Source organism: Zophobas morio, unplaced genomic scaffold (assembly GCF_036711695.1).
Source record: "Zophobas morio isolate AGI-343-1 ecotype UQ-CSIRO unplaced genomic scaffold, CSIRO_AGI_Zmor_V1 ptg000476l, whole genome shotgun sequence".
NCBI lineage: Eukaryota > Metazoa > Arthropoda > Insecta > Coleoptera > Tenebrionidae > Zophobas > Zophobas morio.
The window spans coordinates 49,468-67,538 of record NW_026972579.1 but is presented as its reverse complement, the minus strand read 5'-3'; the positions used below and the strand labels follow the sequence as shown (position 1 = coordinate 67,538).

The following is an 18,071-nucleotide window of genomic DNA, read 5'->3' as shown; positions in this document are numbered from 1 at the left end:
AATTCATAAGCGTTTATAAAATATTGTTAACCTTAAAATAATATAGCGTAAAATGGGAAGCTATTAGGTACGTATCATTAACCTAAAGTTACTAAGAAGGTAACGATAACGCTTCTCTTTTAAAAAATATATTCAGTTCTTAACAATTGTTATAGAGTTGTCATCATATTTTATTATTTGCTAAAAGATATAAATATGTTCTGTTTTTTTGAGTAATCGTAGAATTTTACATTGTTAGTCATTGAAAAAATTGGACTATTTTGGCCAAATAATTATATGAAAACATTATAGGCCTATATACTTTTTTCCCATTTTTCATAACCTCTCTTTCACCTAAATTCTATTTATTCTTAACTTTTCCAGATACTGGATAATTTAACAGAGTATTTAGGCCCTATTGCGTAATATATATATGCGGTAAAACTGCGCTTATATAACGTAAAACATTGCGCGTCCTCGTCCCGTTTGGCACCAAGAGAGCCAGGGGTTAAATTTCTTTCTATTAAACCATTAATATTTAAAAAGCAATTTTAATAGTGCTTTAAAGCTTTCAGTCCTCACAATCTGTTAAAAACCAATTTAGTTTGCTTACGTCTTAAAAAGAGTGACTTGGTTTATGCAGACCGATACTTTGCACCGCGACCTTCAGGTAGAATCCCTCATAACAGCCTTAAAGTGCAACGCTAGCTAGCGCCCTCCACGAGAAAAATAATAATGGGAAGAAACATGATAATGGCATTCGAGCATTGTAAATTTATTAGACTTTGTACAAAACAAAAAGATTCATGTTCGTTAAAAGACAAGGGAAGTAAACTTCTACCCGTAGGAAATATAAAGAATTTCGAGGACTAAACTTATTTTGTATTTATAGTCAACTAAAGCCCGTTAAAAAACTTCTCTCTTCAAGGTTTGTTGACTTGACAGAGTCCCATAGCATTTATTCATAAACTCAGTAAACAAAAAAATAATTTTTTAGCGTTAACAGATATAAAAGGTTTAGGGGTCTTTAGCATGAGTTTATGTCCAACGCAATGGAAAGGAAAAACTGTTTCACGCCAGACCTCGTTATTGTTTATATGAGTAAAAACTTATATAAATAAAGCTTAAGTTGTAATCATTTTCTAAAAACAAGCGTCTCTCTTTATATAAGTCTAAAAAGGTACAATTATACTAAAAAACCTTCAGTTTAATATTCATAGAGGCAGATTATAAGCTCATTATTAATAAATTATGTAATATCTAATTCAACACAAATTTTTATGTAACCTATTTGATATTTGACTTTATTATTAAATTGAATGCCGAGGCCTTCTAACGTTTAACCAACGCCAAAATTGGATGATGCGCAGTTCAAGGGGATAAAATACATAGTAAGGTTAGAAGCCTTTAACTTTTAAATAAAATGTACCCCTTTTTGAAAACCCTCTGTGCCCACGGGGGAAGAGCTCTGGCCGGCTGACTTTCCTCGCGCGGACTTTCGGTTTGAGCAAAATTTAAGCATTTGAAAAATTTTTGTCCGCTTTCTTTTTTTTCATCCTTGTTTAAAGTTTTTACAGATGAATACTTTTAAAGGATATTGTTTTTAAAATCTTTAAGTTAGCTTTAATGATATTTAAAAGGACTATATTGATCTGTATAGATTTATAACTTTCTTAGGAATTTGTAGAATTTTTTGTATTGATACAAATGTGCAATAATTCGGACGAAAAAGATTATGCCTATCGCAACAAAGGCGAATTCCTTGATTTATTAAATCCAGAAGTTTGTTTGTTATTATTTTATTAAAGTGAAACAATATCTTATCTATTATTTTGTTTTATTTTTATTTTTAATAAATATATCAATTATTATTACTTTTTTAGGGCTTTTTAGCTGTCGATCAACTTAGAAAGTTATCCTTAACAGGAATTCCCGATGATCTCAGATCCTCTGTGTGGAAATATTTATTAGGTGTTTCTATCAGCGACATCGGTTACTATACATATTTTTTTAAAATTAATGTTTTTTGTTCTTATTAATTTATACTAATATTTTTACTGTTAGAATTTTTATAGTTGTTTTTCCCTATAATATATTTAACTTACACATATAAACTTTTATAGCTTATTTTATAACTTATTTTATTATAAAATTTTATCTCGAACGTTGAAACTTATAAATATTTATTAAAAATTTTTCTTAGCTGAGGAGGAGTTTAACCGGAAAGAAAGAGCACAGCAGTACGCCTCGCTTTTTCGCGAATATTCTGAAGATCTTAAATTTATTAAAGTAGAGATTTATCGCTATCGTAGCGATATTCCCCTTTTTTCAGATCCCAACGTAGCGCTCTTTAAAATTTTTATATAATAATATTATTTCCTTTTTTTGTGATCTAAATTTTTTTATAATATTTTAATTTTTTAAGCTATATATATTTTTTAAAAGGCTTTAATAAATCTTTGAATTAGAAGTAAGGTTAACTTTTTTGTAAAACTAATAAATCTCTTTTTTTTAAAGAATTTAAAAGAATATCATGCATTTTATTGTAAACATTTACGTTTTAAATTTTTTCTTGTTTTTACTTTTTTTTTAATATTAAAATTTTATTTTAAATTTTTTTCAAGGTGCAGAAAACATTTATAAATGTCATCACGAGCTACCTTACGCAGAATCCACAGCTACGCTACACGGCTTCTCTCGTGCATCTCTGCGGTCCTCTGATTTACGTATACTTGCACTCGCCAGACACCGAGTTGCCAATCCCGAAGCAAATTTGCTCCTTTTGCGAGCCTTTTGTATACTACTCTTTTCAATCTTTGCTCTCCCGGCTGAGTTAGTATACATATTATAAAAAGCCACCGAATTTTTTAATTTCTTGTTTTAAAGAATTTGATGAAGACTTTGAAGATTATTTTAGAGAGATGCTCGGAAATTTAATAAATTTGATGCGAGAATTGATTCCTGAACTACAATCCCATTTCGACGATGAGGAACTGGAGCTAAAGGATTGGGCACACTCATGGTTGACACCACGTGACTTTTGACGCACGTGGGAGCGCCGGGGTGATCCGCTTCGCTTATTTGTCGGCAGGATTCGGTCGCTCCTGGCGTACGAGCTGCCCATGTGCTGCCTCCTCCGCCTTTGGGACACGTACTTTTCCCACGAGGACGGACTTGGTCTACACCCGTACGTTTGTTTGGGTAAGCGTGCATGTGACTGGGGATGCGCATCCCGTTGGAATTAAAACGGAACTTTTTTTCTTATAATTTGGTAGCAATTTTAGTTAATTTGAAAGAAGATTTAGAAGAGCTTGACCACTCGGATCTGCTACGTTCGTTACGGAAGCTTCCGGATATGGATATGGATAAGGTGGTACTTTATTATTATTATTATTATTATTATTATTATTATTATTATTATTATTATTATTATTATTATTATTATTATTATTATTATTATTATTATTATTATTATTATTATTATTATTAAACAGGTGATCGCGCAGGCTTTCAATTTTAAGTTTGAAATTACCGGGAAAAATATTCTTTAAAATCACTTAAAGTTTTTTCAAATTACTTTAAGAAAAAAGTTGGTACCAACCAGAAGCCCACCTGATTTCATTATTTTTTATTATAAAAATTATAATATAAAAGTATTTTAGTATACTTTTTTCATATGTTCAACCATTTTGTATGCTAATAAATATGTTTTTTGTTTGGTTGACTAATTATTTATATATATATTTTAATAAAAATATATAAATCTATAGAGTACATTCATAATATTAGGAACTTCGATAATATTGATAATAACTACTAATAATAATAGTAATTATTATAGTAGCAATTTTAACCATTTTTTTTAACTTGAGGGAAATTATATTAATAATACTATCAACTTTCCTCGTTTTACGCGAAAATTTTTATAAAACCACATCGTTATTTATTATTACAAAAATAATTATATACTTCAAAACATATGTAAATTTTTTATAGTAAAAAAAAAAAGTATTGTTAGTACCTATGGAAGTACTGAAATTTATAAATGAAAATCGTTAAGTACGAGGGTAGCATGCTAGCACTTTTTCAGTGCTACAACTGAAATTTATTTAGATGCCTTTTCATTATTATTATTCTTGGAAAACGTGATTTTTATGAACGATTATTAAATTTAACTTATTATCGTAATAACTACAACATTCCAAAACTTTTTCGTATACTGGTAAAAGGTTTTTGGTACTCGGAGTAATTTTTATTTAAATCTATTTAGTAATTTGCTTAAAAAAAGTATTATGCTTGACCTAAGGCGTATTTAACATTAAGTAAAAGAATAGAATAATTTTATTGGTATTTGATAGTAGGACAGCTCCGTGATTATGATTGCTCCTCTTTAATAGATTTTTATTTTTTTATTAGAGTTGCGCCTACCATACAAACATATTAGCTTTTATAACTAATATTTAATTTAGATATCATGGGAATTATGTGTTTAGTTAGTGAAGTATAATTTTAAATGGAGATAAGCGGATCATAATATTGTAATATGTATGAAAAGTACCTATAATTTTACTAATCCAGAGGTATCTTTAGTATTTATAAAGCTTAGGTATCATTATAGGTTTGGTTATTTTTTTTTTTATTCGTGCTTCTAAAGAAATATTCTATAACTCAAGTTAATTTTAATAATAATAAAATCCTTTAAAAGTTTAATTTTTAAGTTATTTATGGGTTACAAAAGTTATGGGTAAAAGTTGTACGGGGAGTACAATACTTTAAAGTAGTATAAGAGTATCACCATTTTAAATTTAATATTAGCCTGAAAAACATAATTTAAAAAGCTTATTATAAAAGTTAAACTGTATATGCTATCAATTTCTATAGTAATAAACCATGAATTGCAGATAACCTTGAAAATTTTTTTGCTATAACCCCCGGGTGCAGTTTGGAACGGTATATTTTGGTACAGGTTACCTGCTTTTAAGGGCCTTTAAGAGTACATAAGGTTGATGAAGCTTCATAAATACTTTTAAAATTATTTTAAGACCATGTTTCTATAAAAAGTTTCTTATAAATTGCCTTGACCCCAATAATTTATGATTTATTAATTTTACAGAAAATTATCTAAGCAATTCTAGCTTTACTAAAGAGTTCCATTGAACAAACTTTATAGATGGATGTAAGCAAGCTTTCTCATATGTATAATGATTTGCCTAACTTCCCATATAGTTGTCTACGTGAGATCTTCAAATTATATTGGAAAAACTAAGCTGGCTGCGTTATTGTTCCAATTAATGAATTTAATTACGCAAGGTAACAGGATAACTACAATAGGTCTGTTTTTTTATTTATTCTTGTTACAATCCCTGCTCTTGAAACTAAGGCTACAATTTATCTGATCCTTGCCAAGAATAAAAGAAGTATACGTATTCCTCTATAATTGTTACTTCAAGATTCTGCAACTCTAATTAATCTTTTTTCTTCTTGACTCTAATTAGAACAAATAATAAATAGAGCTTCGTGATAGTAAAAAACTAAATAACTATCCAGAAAAAATATTTTAATAACTGACAACCGGGCAAAGAATTTTACAATGCATATGTATTTTATACAAAAAAGGAATCACTAACTTCATTAATAAGGGTACTTAGAATAAAAACAATAATAGTTGTTTAGTGTTATAAATAATTTAATGAATGACAACCAAACAAATTAGCCTACACTTTACATGTATTTTTATAAATAGGAATCAGGAAGTATTATTATTTTCATTAAAAATGCTAGAAATAATTAATAGTTATTGTATGAACAACAGTTTAATTTTTCCCGACGCTTAAGTCGGGCCAAATATCGTCCAGTCTTTAAACCAAAACTAACAGCACTCACAACGAAAAGGGTATGTACCCTCTACAAAAGATTATATAAGCAGTTCCGTTTATATATTTTTGTTTAGATAATACTTAAGATTCTTTACCATTGTTACAAAAAATTCCAACGACTAAAAGATACCAGACCATCTTTACGGTCTCCCTTTAATAGAGCTGCCTGCTTTTCTCAATAGTTGCTAGGAGAGGAAACGGTTTGGAGGTCTGTAGCAGCCGACGAAGGGACGGCCTTATTTCTGACGAACTAAAAACCACTGCCATACACCACCACCATCACTTGATAACTGCGCGATAGGGCTGAAAGCGAAAAAGATAAAGCTGAGTTCTCTGTCAACCGTTATGATGCTTCGTGCGTGCCTCAAACTTGGTCGGGCTTTAGGAACGAAGGCAAGGCACTGCGTTACCCCTCAGCCGTTGGCAACGGAATTATTTAACTAAGGATAGCCCTTACACATTCTAGCCGGAAGACGCCCGAGTGCTGCCGGCATAACTAAAGAACTGCTAATAAAGTTACCGCCTTTGGCCACTGTCCACCTTTTTTGTGTTGCAACTTCTGCAAGGTCTCTTGGCGCCTTTCCAACGCGATGAAAAACAGACACTGTTGTGATACTATAAATGAAACTTCGCGGACTGCACTAGACGTCCGCAAGAATTAAAAATAGTACTAGTAAGAAAAGTACTCAATACAAACTGGCTTAGCCTTGCGCCATTAAAATTGCTTCAAACTAAAGAAAAGTTTTTAACAAAAAGTTATGCTAAATTTTAAATTATATGAGCGAAGGGTTAATTATATACAACTCCTCTTTTTATGATAAACATTTCCCCCCTACTATCCTATTTCTTACTCTTATTAATATTACTATAATATATATATATAAAAAAAGTTTGAAAATTCAATAACTTTATTGAAAATATAATAAATATATATTGGAATTATTTTTAAGTCAAAAGCAGAGGAAAAGGTTCTTGTTTAGAAAATACAACTGTTGCTTGTGAGTGCGAAATGTAGCCTTTTAGCATTTTCTGTAGTAAAAAATAAAAATCAATAATTAATAATTTCAAATTTATAAACAATTTTATTTATATCAAACATTAATAAAAAATTTTATTTAGCAGAACTTTGTAAATAATATATTTTTATTCATAAATAAAGTAAATAAACTTTGTATTTTATAAAAACTTTTAACTTTTATACTAAAGTAATAAATAATAATAAAACTTTGAAAGTATTACTATTTTTAAAACATAATAAGTTTTACTAAAAATATATAAAGCGCAAAAAAAAAGGCATCAAATGAGCGTCTCGCCTAATAAAAAAGGTGAAACCAAAAATGCTTCCATAAAAAGTAACGTTTTATCACGTGGTTGTGCGTTATCACTACTTTTCATGAATTTTCATCTTCATATAAATAATACTAAAAATGTTTTGTTTATGTTTTGTAATTGTGAATGCAAGTAAAAAATATATAAAAGTTTTTAAGTTTTCTATTTTCATATTTGCTGGCTCTTAACAATTGTTAACTTAAGCTATTGTGATTAGCTAATTTATATGCCTCATAAGTGGTTAATAACCTTTTTTTTAACAAAGAATAAAAGTTTGCTTTTAAAGTTATAAACATGAATATTTACTTTTTTTAAATGCAAAAGATATATTTACTATTCGCTTAATAGAAAATAATAAAAAAAACTGCAGTTAAAGTCTTAAGTAAGCTTAAAAGCTACAAAAAAAAAAAGAGAAATAAAAATATTCACTAAAACTGTAAATTTTTTATAATACAAAAAATTCAAAAAATATAGTGAAAAGTCCTGACCCACACGAAGCACGTGGTACGCACTCGTGAGATACAAAAATTCGCCAATAATCATAAAGCTAAAAATTACGCTTCAAATTTGCAAAATAGAGGATTTCAAGATTGTAACAATAAGCATAATGAGTGTGAAATTAGATGCCAAATTCAGATTGTTTGTTAACATTCAATATAATAAGCATCCAATAAAAATAGCCCGTTCAAACATAAAATAATAGTTTTTCCCCCCCCAATAAAAAATAAAAATAACTAAATAAAATTCAAATCATCGCTCCAATAAAATAAAAATACATACAACTGTTCTAAATATTATGAATAATTAAAAAAATTAGTCACCAATAAATAAGTAATAAATATTTTAAAGATGCTTATAATAGTAAATAACCTCATAATGATACTAAATGCAATAATAATAATAATAAATACTTGATATATAAGATTTGCGACTATACACTCGCACTCATCTTTATCAATTGCAAGCTTAGCCACGCGGAGAGCAATTTGAAACTTTTCAATGGGAATTTTATTCACTCCTTCAAGAAATTCATGCCTTCCAAACATAATAAATTATTCATAAAATAAATTATAAAAGTAATAAATGATAGTAATAATAACTGTATAAATAAATAATAAATGGTATATTAAAAATATAAAAAAAAATATAGTAAATAAAAAAATTACCGATAATAAATTTTCTAATAATAAAGTAAAAAATTAATAGTAAAAATTGTAAAAAAAAAAAAAAAAAAGAATTAATAAAAAAATTTTTATTAACGAATAATAATACATAATTATAATTAAAAAATTTATAATAATATATTAATAATACATATAAACTATTAACGTAAAATTATAATATTAGTAACAAATAATCAAAGAAGATAAATAAATAATAATAATAAAAATAATAAGGTAATATTATATTAATATAATATTAATAAACAAGAAAAAAATTAATAAATACTGAAAATATAAATATAAAACATAAATAAAATATTAATAAATAATACTAATATATAAAAATAGAATAATAAAATAATAATATTAACAATAAACAGTAACAATAATAATTATAAATAAAATATAATAAAAAAGAAAATAATGTTGAAAAAATACGAACAATACTATAATATTTATAAATGACATGAAAAAAAAAATTATAATAAAGGAAAATTTTATATACAATAAAAAATATATAAAATAATAAAAAAAAATGACTATAATAATAAATAAATATTATATTAATAAATAATATAAAGAACATATATAAATAATAATAAACATAACATAATAATACTGATGATAAAATAATTATAATACTAATAAATAATTATAATTTATAACAAACTTTCTTTAAATAAAATAAAATAACAGATAAAAACAATTATAATAATAATAATCATTTATAATAAACTTTCGGAAAATAATATATAATAATTTTTATTGATAATTTATAATATTACTTTATAATTATAAAAATAACATAATAAGAAAAATTTATAATTTACTTAATAATATATAAGTAATAATAATATGTAAAAATAAAAATAAAAAAAAAATATTTAATTATAATCTATAATAAAACTTACTAAAATATTATAATTAATAATACGAGTAAATATAAAATAAATATAATATATAATAATTTATTATGAAACTTAAAAGACTAATAAATTATAATTCTAAAAAAAAACTTGAAGAAAAAAAATAAGATATAAAAATATGTTAAAACATAATAAATATAATAAGAAATAAGAAATAATTATAATTTTTTAATTATTGATAAGAAAACTAAATAAATAATAATAATAATAAAATAAAAATAAATAATAATTTATTATAGAATTTAATGAAATATAATAAGAATAATAATAATTTACAAAATAAAACTTAATAAAATATAATAAGCAATAAATAATAATAATTATAATATAACAATAATATATAATTTATTAAAGAACTTAATAAAATATATTAAGTAACAATAATAAATATAATCATGAATATAATATATATTAATAATATTTATTATGAAAGTTAATAAATAATATAAATAATAAAACTTTTACATTCTCTTGAAAAGATTTCTATAAACTCTTAATTTGAGCCTCTCAAGAACCACGTAAAGTCCGCGTTTCACAAAAAAGTTTTCGTGAGAACGTAGAACATTTTCAAAGCGGCCAACATTGCCTGAAAAAAAATAATGAAAAAAATATTAAGTAAATAAATAAATATAATAATAAATAAAAATATACTAAAAAGTAAAACAAGTTATATAAAAATAAATAATAAATACAATAAAAATAAATATAGTAAAAAATATAAATTTTTATAATAAAAAGTAAAACGAATTAATATAATAACAAAAAATATAATTAATAAAAGCATGAAAAAGAAAACAAAATAAGTTTTATAAAAGTAGATAATAAAAACTATTATAATAAAATTTATAATAAACAATATTTATTAGTAATAAATGTAATAATAAAAAGAAAGAATAAGTATTAAAAAAATAATAAAATATTAATAAAATATTAAAGCTAAAATCAATTTAATATACAAGAAAAGATTATAATAAAAATTATATATTTCTGTATATTTTTCAGATTTTGGTATTATTTTATGTAATATAATTATAAAAAGTTAAAAAAATTATAAAAAAATATATAAAAAAGTAAAAAATAAATAAAAATTGTAATCATATTTACAGCAAATAAAAAAATAAAGAAACAATAGAAAAAATAAAGAATGAAAGAAAACGAAAAAAAATTATTAAAATAAATTATAAATTTACATGTAAATTTAAACAATACAATAAAACTTATAATAAATATATAAACTGATAAAAAGTATAAAAATGAATATATATATATAATTAAAAAGAAAAGTTCTCGTACCAAAAGCTCCACGAAACAACATAAAAAATATTATAAACAAAATAGTTTATAAAAAATAAAAAAAGTTATCAAAAAATATAATAAAAAATAAAAAAAATCAAAATGTAAATATAAATAAAAAAATAACGTTTTCTTATAAAAAACTTCTACTAATTTATAATTATAGTAAATAATAAAATAGAGATAAAAAATAAAAAATATATATAAAAACTGAAAAAAAATTAAAAAATAAATATAAATAAGTAAAAAAAAGTTTCTTATAGAAAACGTCTACTAATTGATATAAAAAAATATAAATAAAAAGAGTAAAGTAAATATAAATACGTAAAGAAAAAGTTTAGTTATAAAATAAACTTAACTAAAATATATATAAAATTATATTTTATTAGAAAACAGCAAAAAATTGGAGAAAAACAGATAAATAAATATTAAGTAAAGAAAAAATATTCTTATAATAAAAAGCCCAACTAAAAAGTATAGAAAATAATAAGAAAGAAAAAACTCAGAAAAATTTAAAAAATTATTGTTGATAAAAAATAAAAACTTAAAAAAAAAACAAATAATAAATATAAATAAGTAGAAAAAAAGTTTTCATATCATCAAGCTTAACTATAAAATAAATAAACAATAAAAATAAAAAAAAATAAATAAGTAAAAAAGAAATCCTTATGGAAACTTCTAAAGCCGAAGAAAATTAAACTAATAAATATAATAGGTAGAAAAAATTTTCCAATCAAAAAGCTCAACTAAAAATTAAAAATAATAAAATTCTTATAAAAAACTTCTACGAAAACTTAGAAAAAATAGGAAAACCTCGACTCACCGAGCGGGAAAGTTCCTCAAATATAAGCAGATTATATTTTTTTAGTAAAGTTGAAGAAGGCCGGATGTTCTGTACGTAATTATAAAAAGTAAATAAAATATAACAAATTTATTTATTATAATAATAGATATCATAAAAAATATATAAGGTTTTAAAAAAAAATAAGAGATTTAATAATGAAAGTAAAGAAAAAATAGATAATTTATATATACGTAAGTAAAAAAAAATAATAACGATAAAAGTAAAAGTTTAATATAATAATAAAAATTTATAACAAAATAAATTATTTTTAGTTCGTTAAAAATAATGAAAATATACAAAAAATAAAAAAAGTTCAGTAAAATAATAATAACGATAAATATAATGGATAAATAAAAAAATATTATTTTTAAAACTAATAATAAATAAGTTATTATATAATTTTTCTTGTGTAAAGTTTATTGTATAGAAAAATGTTCGAGAAAATAATAATAATAAATAAATCAATTTTAAGTGAATATAATAAATATAAAAAGATTTCATAATAATATGGAAAAAAAATTGAAAAAAAATAATACTGAAAATACAATAAATAAAATAAAATTATATATATATATATAATAATAAATATATTTTTAAATTTCTTATTTTAAAATATAGTAGAAGTTTGTAAAAATTTAATGGAGGAAAAAAAAAGTTCAATAAAAAATATATAAAAAAATATTAAATATACTAAAATAAAAAAAGAAAAGCCATAATAATAATAATATTAACAAAATATTTAAAAAATAAGTGAAAATATAATAACAATGAATATAATGAATAAATAAAAAATTATATTTTTATATATAAAAGTTTGTTAAAAGTTTATAAAAATAATCAAAAAATTCAATATAAATAAAAATAACTAGTAAACTCAATAATAATAATAATAAATTTACAAAATTATTAGAAAAGTATTAAAAAAATAACAAAATATTATCAGAAAATTTCATATATCAATAAAATAAAATGAAACAAAAAGAAATAATAATAATAATAATAATAATAAATAAAAGTTATTAATAAAGAAAATTATTATAATAAAAAATAAAATTAAAAAAAATTATTTTTCTTTTATTATATTTATATAATACATATAAAAAAAATATATAATAAGTAAAATATTCTTATATATGACAATAATGTAGTAATATTTTTATTTATTATTATTATTAAGTAAAATAAAATAAAAAATATAGTAATAATAAGTATTAATAAAATAATTAAAAATAAACAGTCAACTACTACTTTATAAAAAAGGAAGGCGCTTTAATAATAAAAAATTGAATATCTTATAATAATAATAACAAATAAATATTTATAATTAAAAATAATAAATAAACAATTATTAATAAAAAAAATTCTTTTATATAATAGTAAAAAAAAATTATTATTTTTAATATTATTATAACTAATATTATAAAATAAATATAAACTTTCGGGTAATACTAAAAAAAATTATTATAAAGAATAATTTATATATAAGAATAATAATAAACAAACAATTATTACTAAAAAAAATTCCTAAATTATTTTTATATTTTATTTGTATTATTATTAATATTTATCATTATTTATTATAAAATATTACTATTTATTATTATAAAATTAATAATATATCATTAGTTATTTCATTATAAATACTTATTAATTATTTTAATATATTATTATCATTTACTAATATTTATTAATACTATCACTATATATTATAAATTATTACCATTTATTATTTATAATTACTTAAACTATTATTATTAATATAATATTTTTATTTATAATTCATTACTGTTATTATTATTATTTAAAACTAACAATAATATTGTTATTATAAAAGCTAACCTGAAGCAGTTTTATAGGAATTAAATATAATAATATAAGTCGCTTATTTTTAGAAAATCGTGCTGGGCAATTCTCAAAAGCGTATTTCAATGATTCTTAATATTTATAATAATAAATAAATAGTAATATATAATAATGCATAATAATAAAAATAAATAACACTGAAAACTTATAAATAATAATTAATAAATATAGTATTATATGATAATAATAAATGACCAATCAGTACATACATAATGCAATTCAAGAAATGTAATGACCTAAAGCCACGCGGTAGTTGCCTTCAAAAAACTTTAAATAGCCCAAAAAAAAGTGAAATGTCACCAAATGCGCTTTTCCGTGAGTTCTTATGTTATTATTATTATATTAATATTATTATTATTTTTCCAATAGAAGATAATTTTATTAATATAATAATAATAATAAGTTTTCTATCAAACTTTTTTTTAACTACTTATGAATAATAAACTTTTGTAATATGTTTATATTTTCAGTATTAGTTATTATTTTTATGTAATAACCAAAACTAAAGTATTAATATATATAATAATAATAATAAATTCCTAAACTTTATGTTTTATTATTCTATAAAACTTTACGTAAAGAATTTATTTCTGCTTCATTATTAAAAAATAAAAAAAAATTCCTCAATTCTAATAAAGTAATATTTTCTGTATAAAAAATTGAAACAATTTGATTCGCTCAAGCATCTTAGCATGTTCCATTTTTTTAATAATGGTCTCAAGTAGCACATGCGAGTTGAGTTTCTTTAAAATTCTTAACATGTTGTTTACCACAAACAGCGCGCCATCGCGCTTCCCGTCTCTTTTGTAATAAAAACATAATAATAACAAATAATAATAATAAATATTATAAAATGTATAAAAAACTATTTATCATAATAATAATTCTATAACTTTTAATAATAATGACATATAATATGTCCCAAAAAACATAAATAATAAAACAAAATACTACTACTACTAATAACTACCGTAATAACAATGATTATACAAAAAACTAATAAACATACAATCAATATATAATATTAATACATAATAGTAACAGTAAAACTACAACATTCAATAATAATATACTTAAAAAAATAAATATATATAAATATAAAAGAACTAATAAATAGTAATAATATCATATGATATAAATAATAATAAAAATATATATAAAATATACGATTATGATATATAAAAAAGAGATTTATATAACAAACAAAGATAAATATTATTAGGAAAATATTATAAAATATATTTTTACTTTCACAAAAGTATCCTTAATATAAAAAATATAACTTTTATTATTATTATTAAAATAAGAAATAAAAATTTTAATCATTATTATTACTACAAGAAAAAATAAAAAAGATAATAAAAATATTTAATAAAAAATAAAAAATAAAAAAGTCAAAGTAAAAATAATTTAAATTTTATATATAAATTTTTATAATTTACTTATGATAATAAAAACTCAAAGTAAATTTTTTAAAAATATTTGTTAAAATTTTAAAATAAAAAGTTAAAAATATCCTTAATAAATACAAAAATAAAAATTTTAATATAATATATAAAGTAAAAAATTATAAAGTAATAAAAAAGTAAAAAATTATAAAGTAATAAAAAAGTAAAAAACACGTTTAGAAAAATATTGAATCCAAAAAAATTATAAAAATAAAAATAGTTATAAAAAAAGCTCGAAAGAAAATAGTTCTGAAGCAAAAACTTTAACTTTTATTAGTTACTACTGATAAAATAAAATATGAAGATTCATTATTGTTATTATTAAAACTGATTTCATATGAGAATAATAGTTATACTTATATTTTATTATTTTTCAATATGATATCTATAACAATTTTCTATTATATAAAAAATTACTTAAAAAAATATATAAACTTTACTATTATAATAAAAACTACAAAATTTTTAAAAATAATAATTATTATATAATTACTTTTTAGAAAGGAAATTTATAAATAAAACTTTTATTGTTATAATTACGAAAAATTCATAATTATAATTATAATCATAAGAAAAAAGTATTATAAAAATATATTTTATTGTTGACAAAAACAAATATAAAAACTTTCATTATTATTATAATAATAAATAAACTAATTCACTATAATAATATTTCATAAGGAAAAAAAATTAATATCATAAAGTTTTCTTATTATAATTTTTTATTATTATTATTGCTTTCTTTTTTCTCGTTATTATTTTATTTATATTTACCTCTACTATCTTTTTCAACATTCTTTTTCTATTATTATTATTTATGTTTCTTTCTGCTGTTAATATTTTTTTATATTTATTATTTTATTACTATAATAACAGTTTGTTATTTTTACAATTAATAGTTACTTTTAGTATTGATATTAATATTATATCTACTTCTACTATTAATATTACTTTCTAGATTGATATTTACTTTTTCTGTTATTAATAATTATATTAATTGTTATTATTAATATTTACATCTACTACATTTAATATTATTTATATGAATCTCTACTATAATAATAATAAATATTTACTTTTACTACTATAATTATTATTTTTTATATTTACTTTTATTGTTAATAATATTGACTTTTATTATAATTATTGTATTCATTAAATTCTATATGTAATTTTTATTTATAACATTTACTTCTACTATAATTATTATACATTAACTTATTTATATATATAATTATTTGTCTATATACCACTATTACTATTATATGTTTTAACTTTATATATGTATAATTATTATATATTTACTATTATTATTATATACTTAACTTTTATATATTATTATTAGTGTTTATATTTAATTCATCTATAATTATTATATTTACTTCTACTATTATTATTATATATATTAACTATTAGAGTATTATTAGTATTTAATTTTACTTCTACTATTAATATTCTTATAGTAACACTACTATTATAATTATTTATAAATATTATTATTAACCTGCAATTCATCGTTTGCGTAAAAATAGGCTGTAAAACAGAAGTGTAGGAATTTTTTAATTGCTGTTCATTAATTCCACCAATCCCGTACAAGTGCAATGCCAAACGGCGAAAGTCATTGGTCAGAACGGCCATGACGGGCAAGACCCACGGGAGACTGTCGTTGTATATTTTGTCGGAAAATTCTTTTAGAACTTTACTTTGATAAAAAAATTGCTGAGGAAAAAATATTATAAACAAAATTTATATAAAAAAATTTAAAGTTAAATTTATTATAATTTTTAATGATACTAATAAATTTATTTTTAAATAAATTAATAAAATTTAGTTGTGAATATAAAAATTTATTATCAACATAATATTAAAAAAAATTATGACGAAGAAAACTATTTAATAATTCTATAAACAATATTATTTTTAAAATTCACAAACTAATGACAAAGAAAATAAAGTTAAAGAGAAAAAAGGAAATTAATATAAAATTTCAAATACAAAAAATACAATAATAATAAAAAATATATAAATCTTGACGAATTAATTTAATTTAGATAATAAATTTATAATAAAAAATAGTAACAAATTATATTAAATAAATATAAAAAAATTAACAAAATTACAAAAGAAGATTTGAAGTAAAGAAAAGTAACTAAAAAATCAATAAAGTTAAGAAAATTTAGATTTATATATAATAAAAATTATTAATTTTAAAAAAAATATTTAATATAAATAAAATATTTATTTCTAGAGTAAAACAATTTTTTTTATCAAATTTACTTTAATATAATTTAAAATTAAAAAAAAGGACCAAAAAATATTTTATTTCATAATATTTATAATTTTATAAAACAAGTAATTAATGAAAATAAAAATAAATAGTTTATTTTTATTAAAAATTATTTTTCAAAACAAAAAAAATTTAAATAAAATAAAACTTCCTTAAAATTTATAAATAAAGAAGTAGCAAATTATAAAAGGGAGATAACAAAAAATAAATAATTTATTTTAGAAATAAGGAAAATTCCGTATATTTTATTATTATAAAAGTAACGAATTATTAAAGAAAATAATAGTGGTTATTATTAATAAAAAAAAATTCAATATTAATTGAAGTACATTATTGAAAAAATAACTAGTATATTATTTACTAACAAAATTTATTTTCAAAATTAAAGTAATTTAAAAAAAATTATGACTTTCATAAAAGTTATTATAAAAAAAAGTAACAAACAAATATAAGGAGATAAAAAAATTAATATTATATTAGTAGAAACTTATATAATTCATATAAATTTGAATTAAAAAATTATTTCACACAAATCTAACAAACTTACTTGATCCAGTTGGCTTGTAATAATAGATCTGCAGTGCGCCTCAAAAATTTCAAACCAGCCTAACTAAAAAATTTTTTTTTCCAGATAATAAAAAAAGACAATGGCTACCTTTTGGTAAAAGAATGCGAAATTGACTTAAATTCGAATCAAAATTTTCTAGAGTATATTGTTAAATTAATAATAATAAAAAAACTAATAATTTATACGTGAATTATTAATTATTAGTTGGCAAGTAGCGGAATCTTCTCTAGATAAAACCCGAGAAAGAGTTGCACCATCCTCTAGTAAAATAGCCTAAAAAAAGTTAATAATTTTAAAGAGATAAAATTCTAAGAATTACAAAAAGTTACCTGCTGAATTTGATCACACAAAGTTAATAATATATCTTGCATTTATATATTAGTTATTAATATATAATTAGTAATATTAAAAATATACTAAAATAAATTTTTTATAACCAAAAAAAAATAAAAATACAAAAAACGAGTAGAAAAAGCGAGCAAAGTTTAAACAAAC

General features: G+C 20.5%; 2 protein-coding genes across 2 annotated transcripts; one reads left to right on the top strand and one right to left on the bottom strand.

The window, feature by feature from the left end:
• Nucleotides 1-1,686: 1,686 nt before the first annotated feature.
• On the top strand, nt 1,687-3,665 carry LOC135121004 (TBC1 domain family member 22A-like). The gene is made up of 8 exons (XM_064045321.1): nt 1,687-1,761; nt 1,863-1,971; nt 2,183-2,319; nt 2,604-2,811; nt 2,866-3,001; nt 3,071-3,180; nt 3,255-3,352; nt 3,474-3,665. The coding sequence occupies exons 1-8, from the start codon at nt 1,687-1,689 to the stop codon at nt 3,528-3,530; spliced, it is 930 nt and encodes a 309-aa protein (XP_063901391.1). The 3' UTR covers nt 3,531-3,665.
• A 3,135-nt stretch (nt 3,666-6,800) lies between these two features.
• Nucleotides 6,801-17,973, bottom strand: LOC135121003 (PCI domain-containing protein 2-like). The gene is made up of 12 exons (XM_064045320.1): nt 17,906-17,973; nt 17,762-17,849; nt 17,664-17,711; nt 17,556-17,614; nt 16,226-16,440; nt 13,940-14,074; nt 13,510-13,595; nt 13,250-13,344; nt 11,380-11,458; nt 9,739-9,859; nt 8,096-8,219; nt 6,801-6,884 (listed from the first exon to the last, which is right to left on the bottom strand). The coding sequence occupies exons 1-12, from the start codon at nt 17,945-17,947 to the stop codon at nt 6,801-6,803; spliced, it is 1,176 nt and encodes a 391-aa protein (XP_063901390.1). The 5' UTR covers nt 17,948-17,973.
• Between the last annotated feature and the right edge of the window lie 98 nt (nt 17,974-18,071).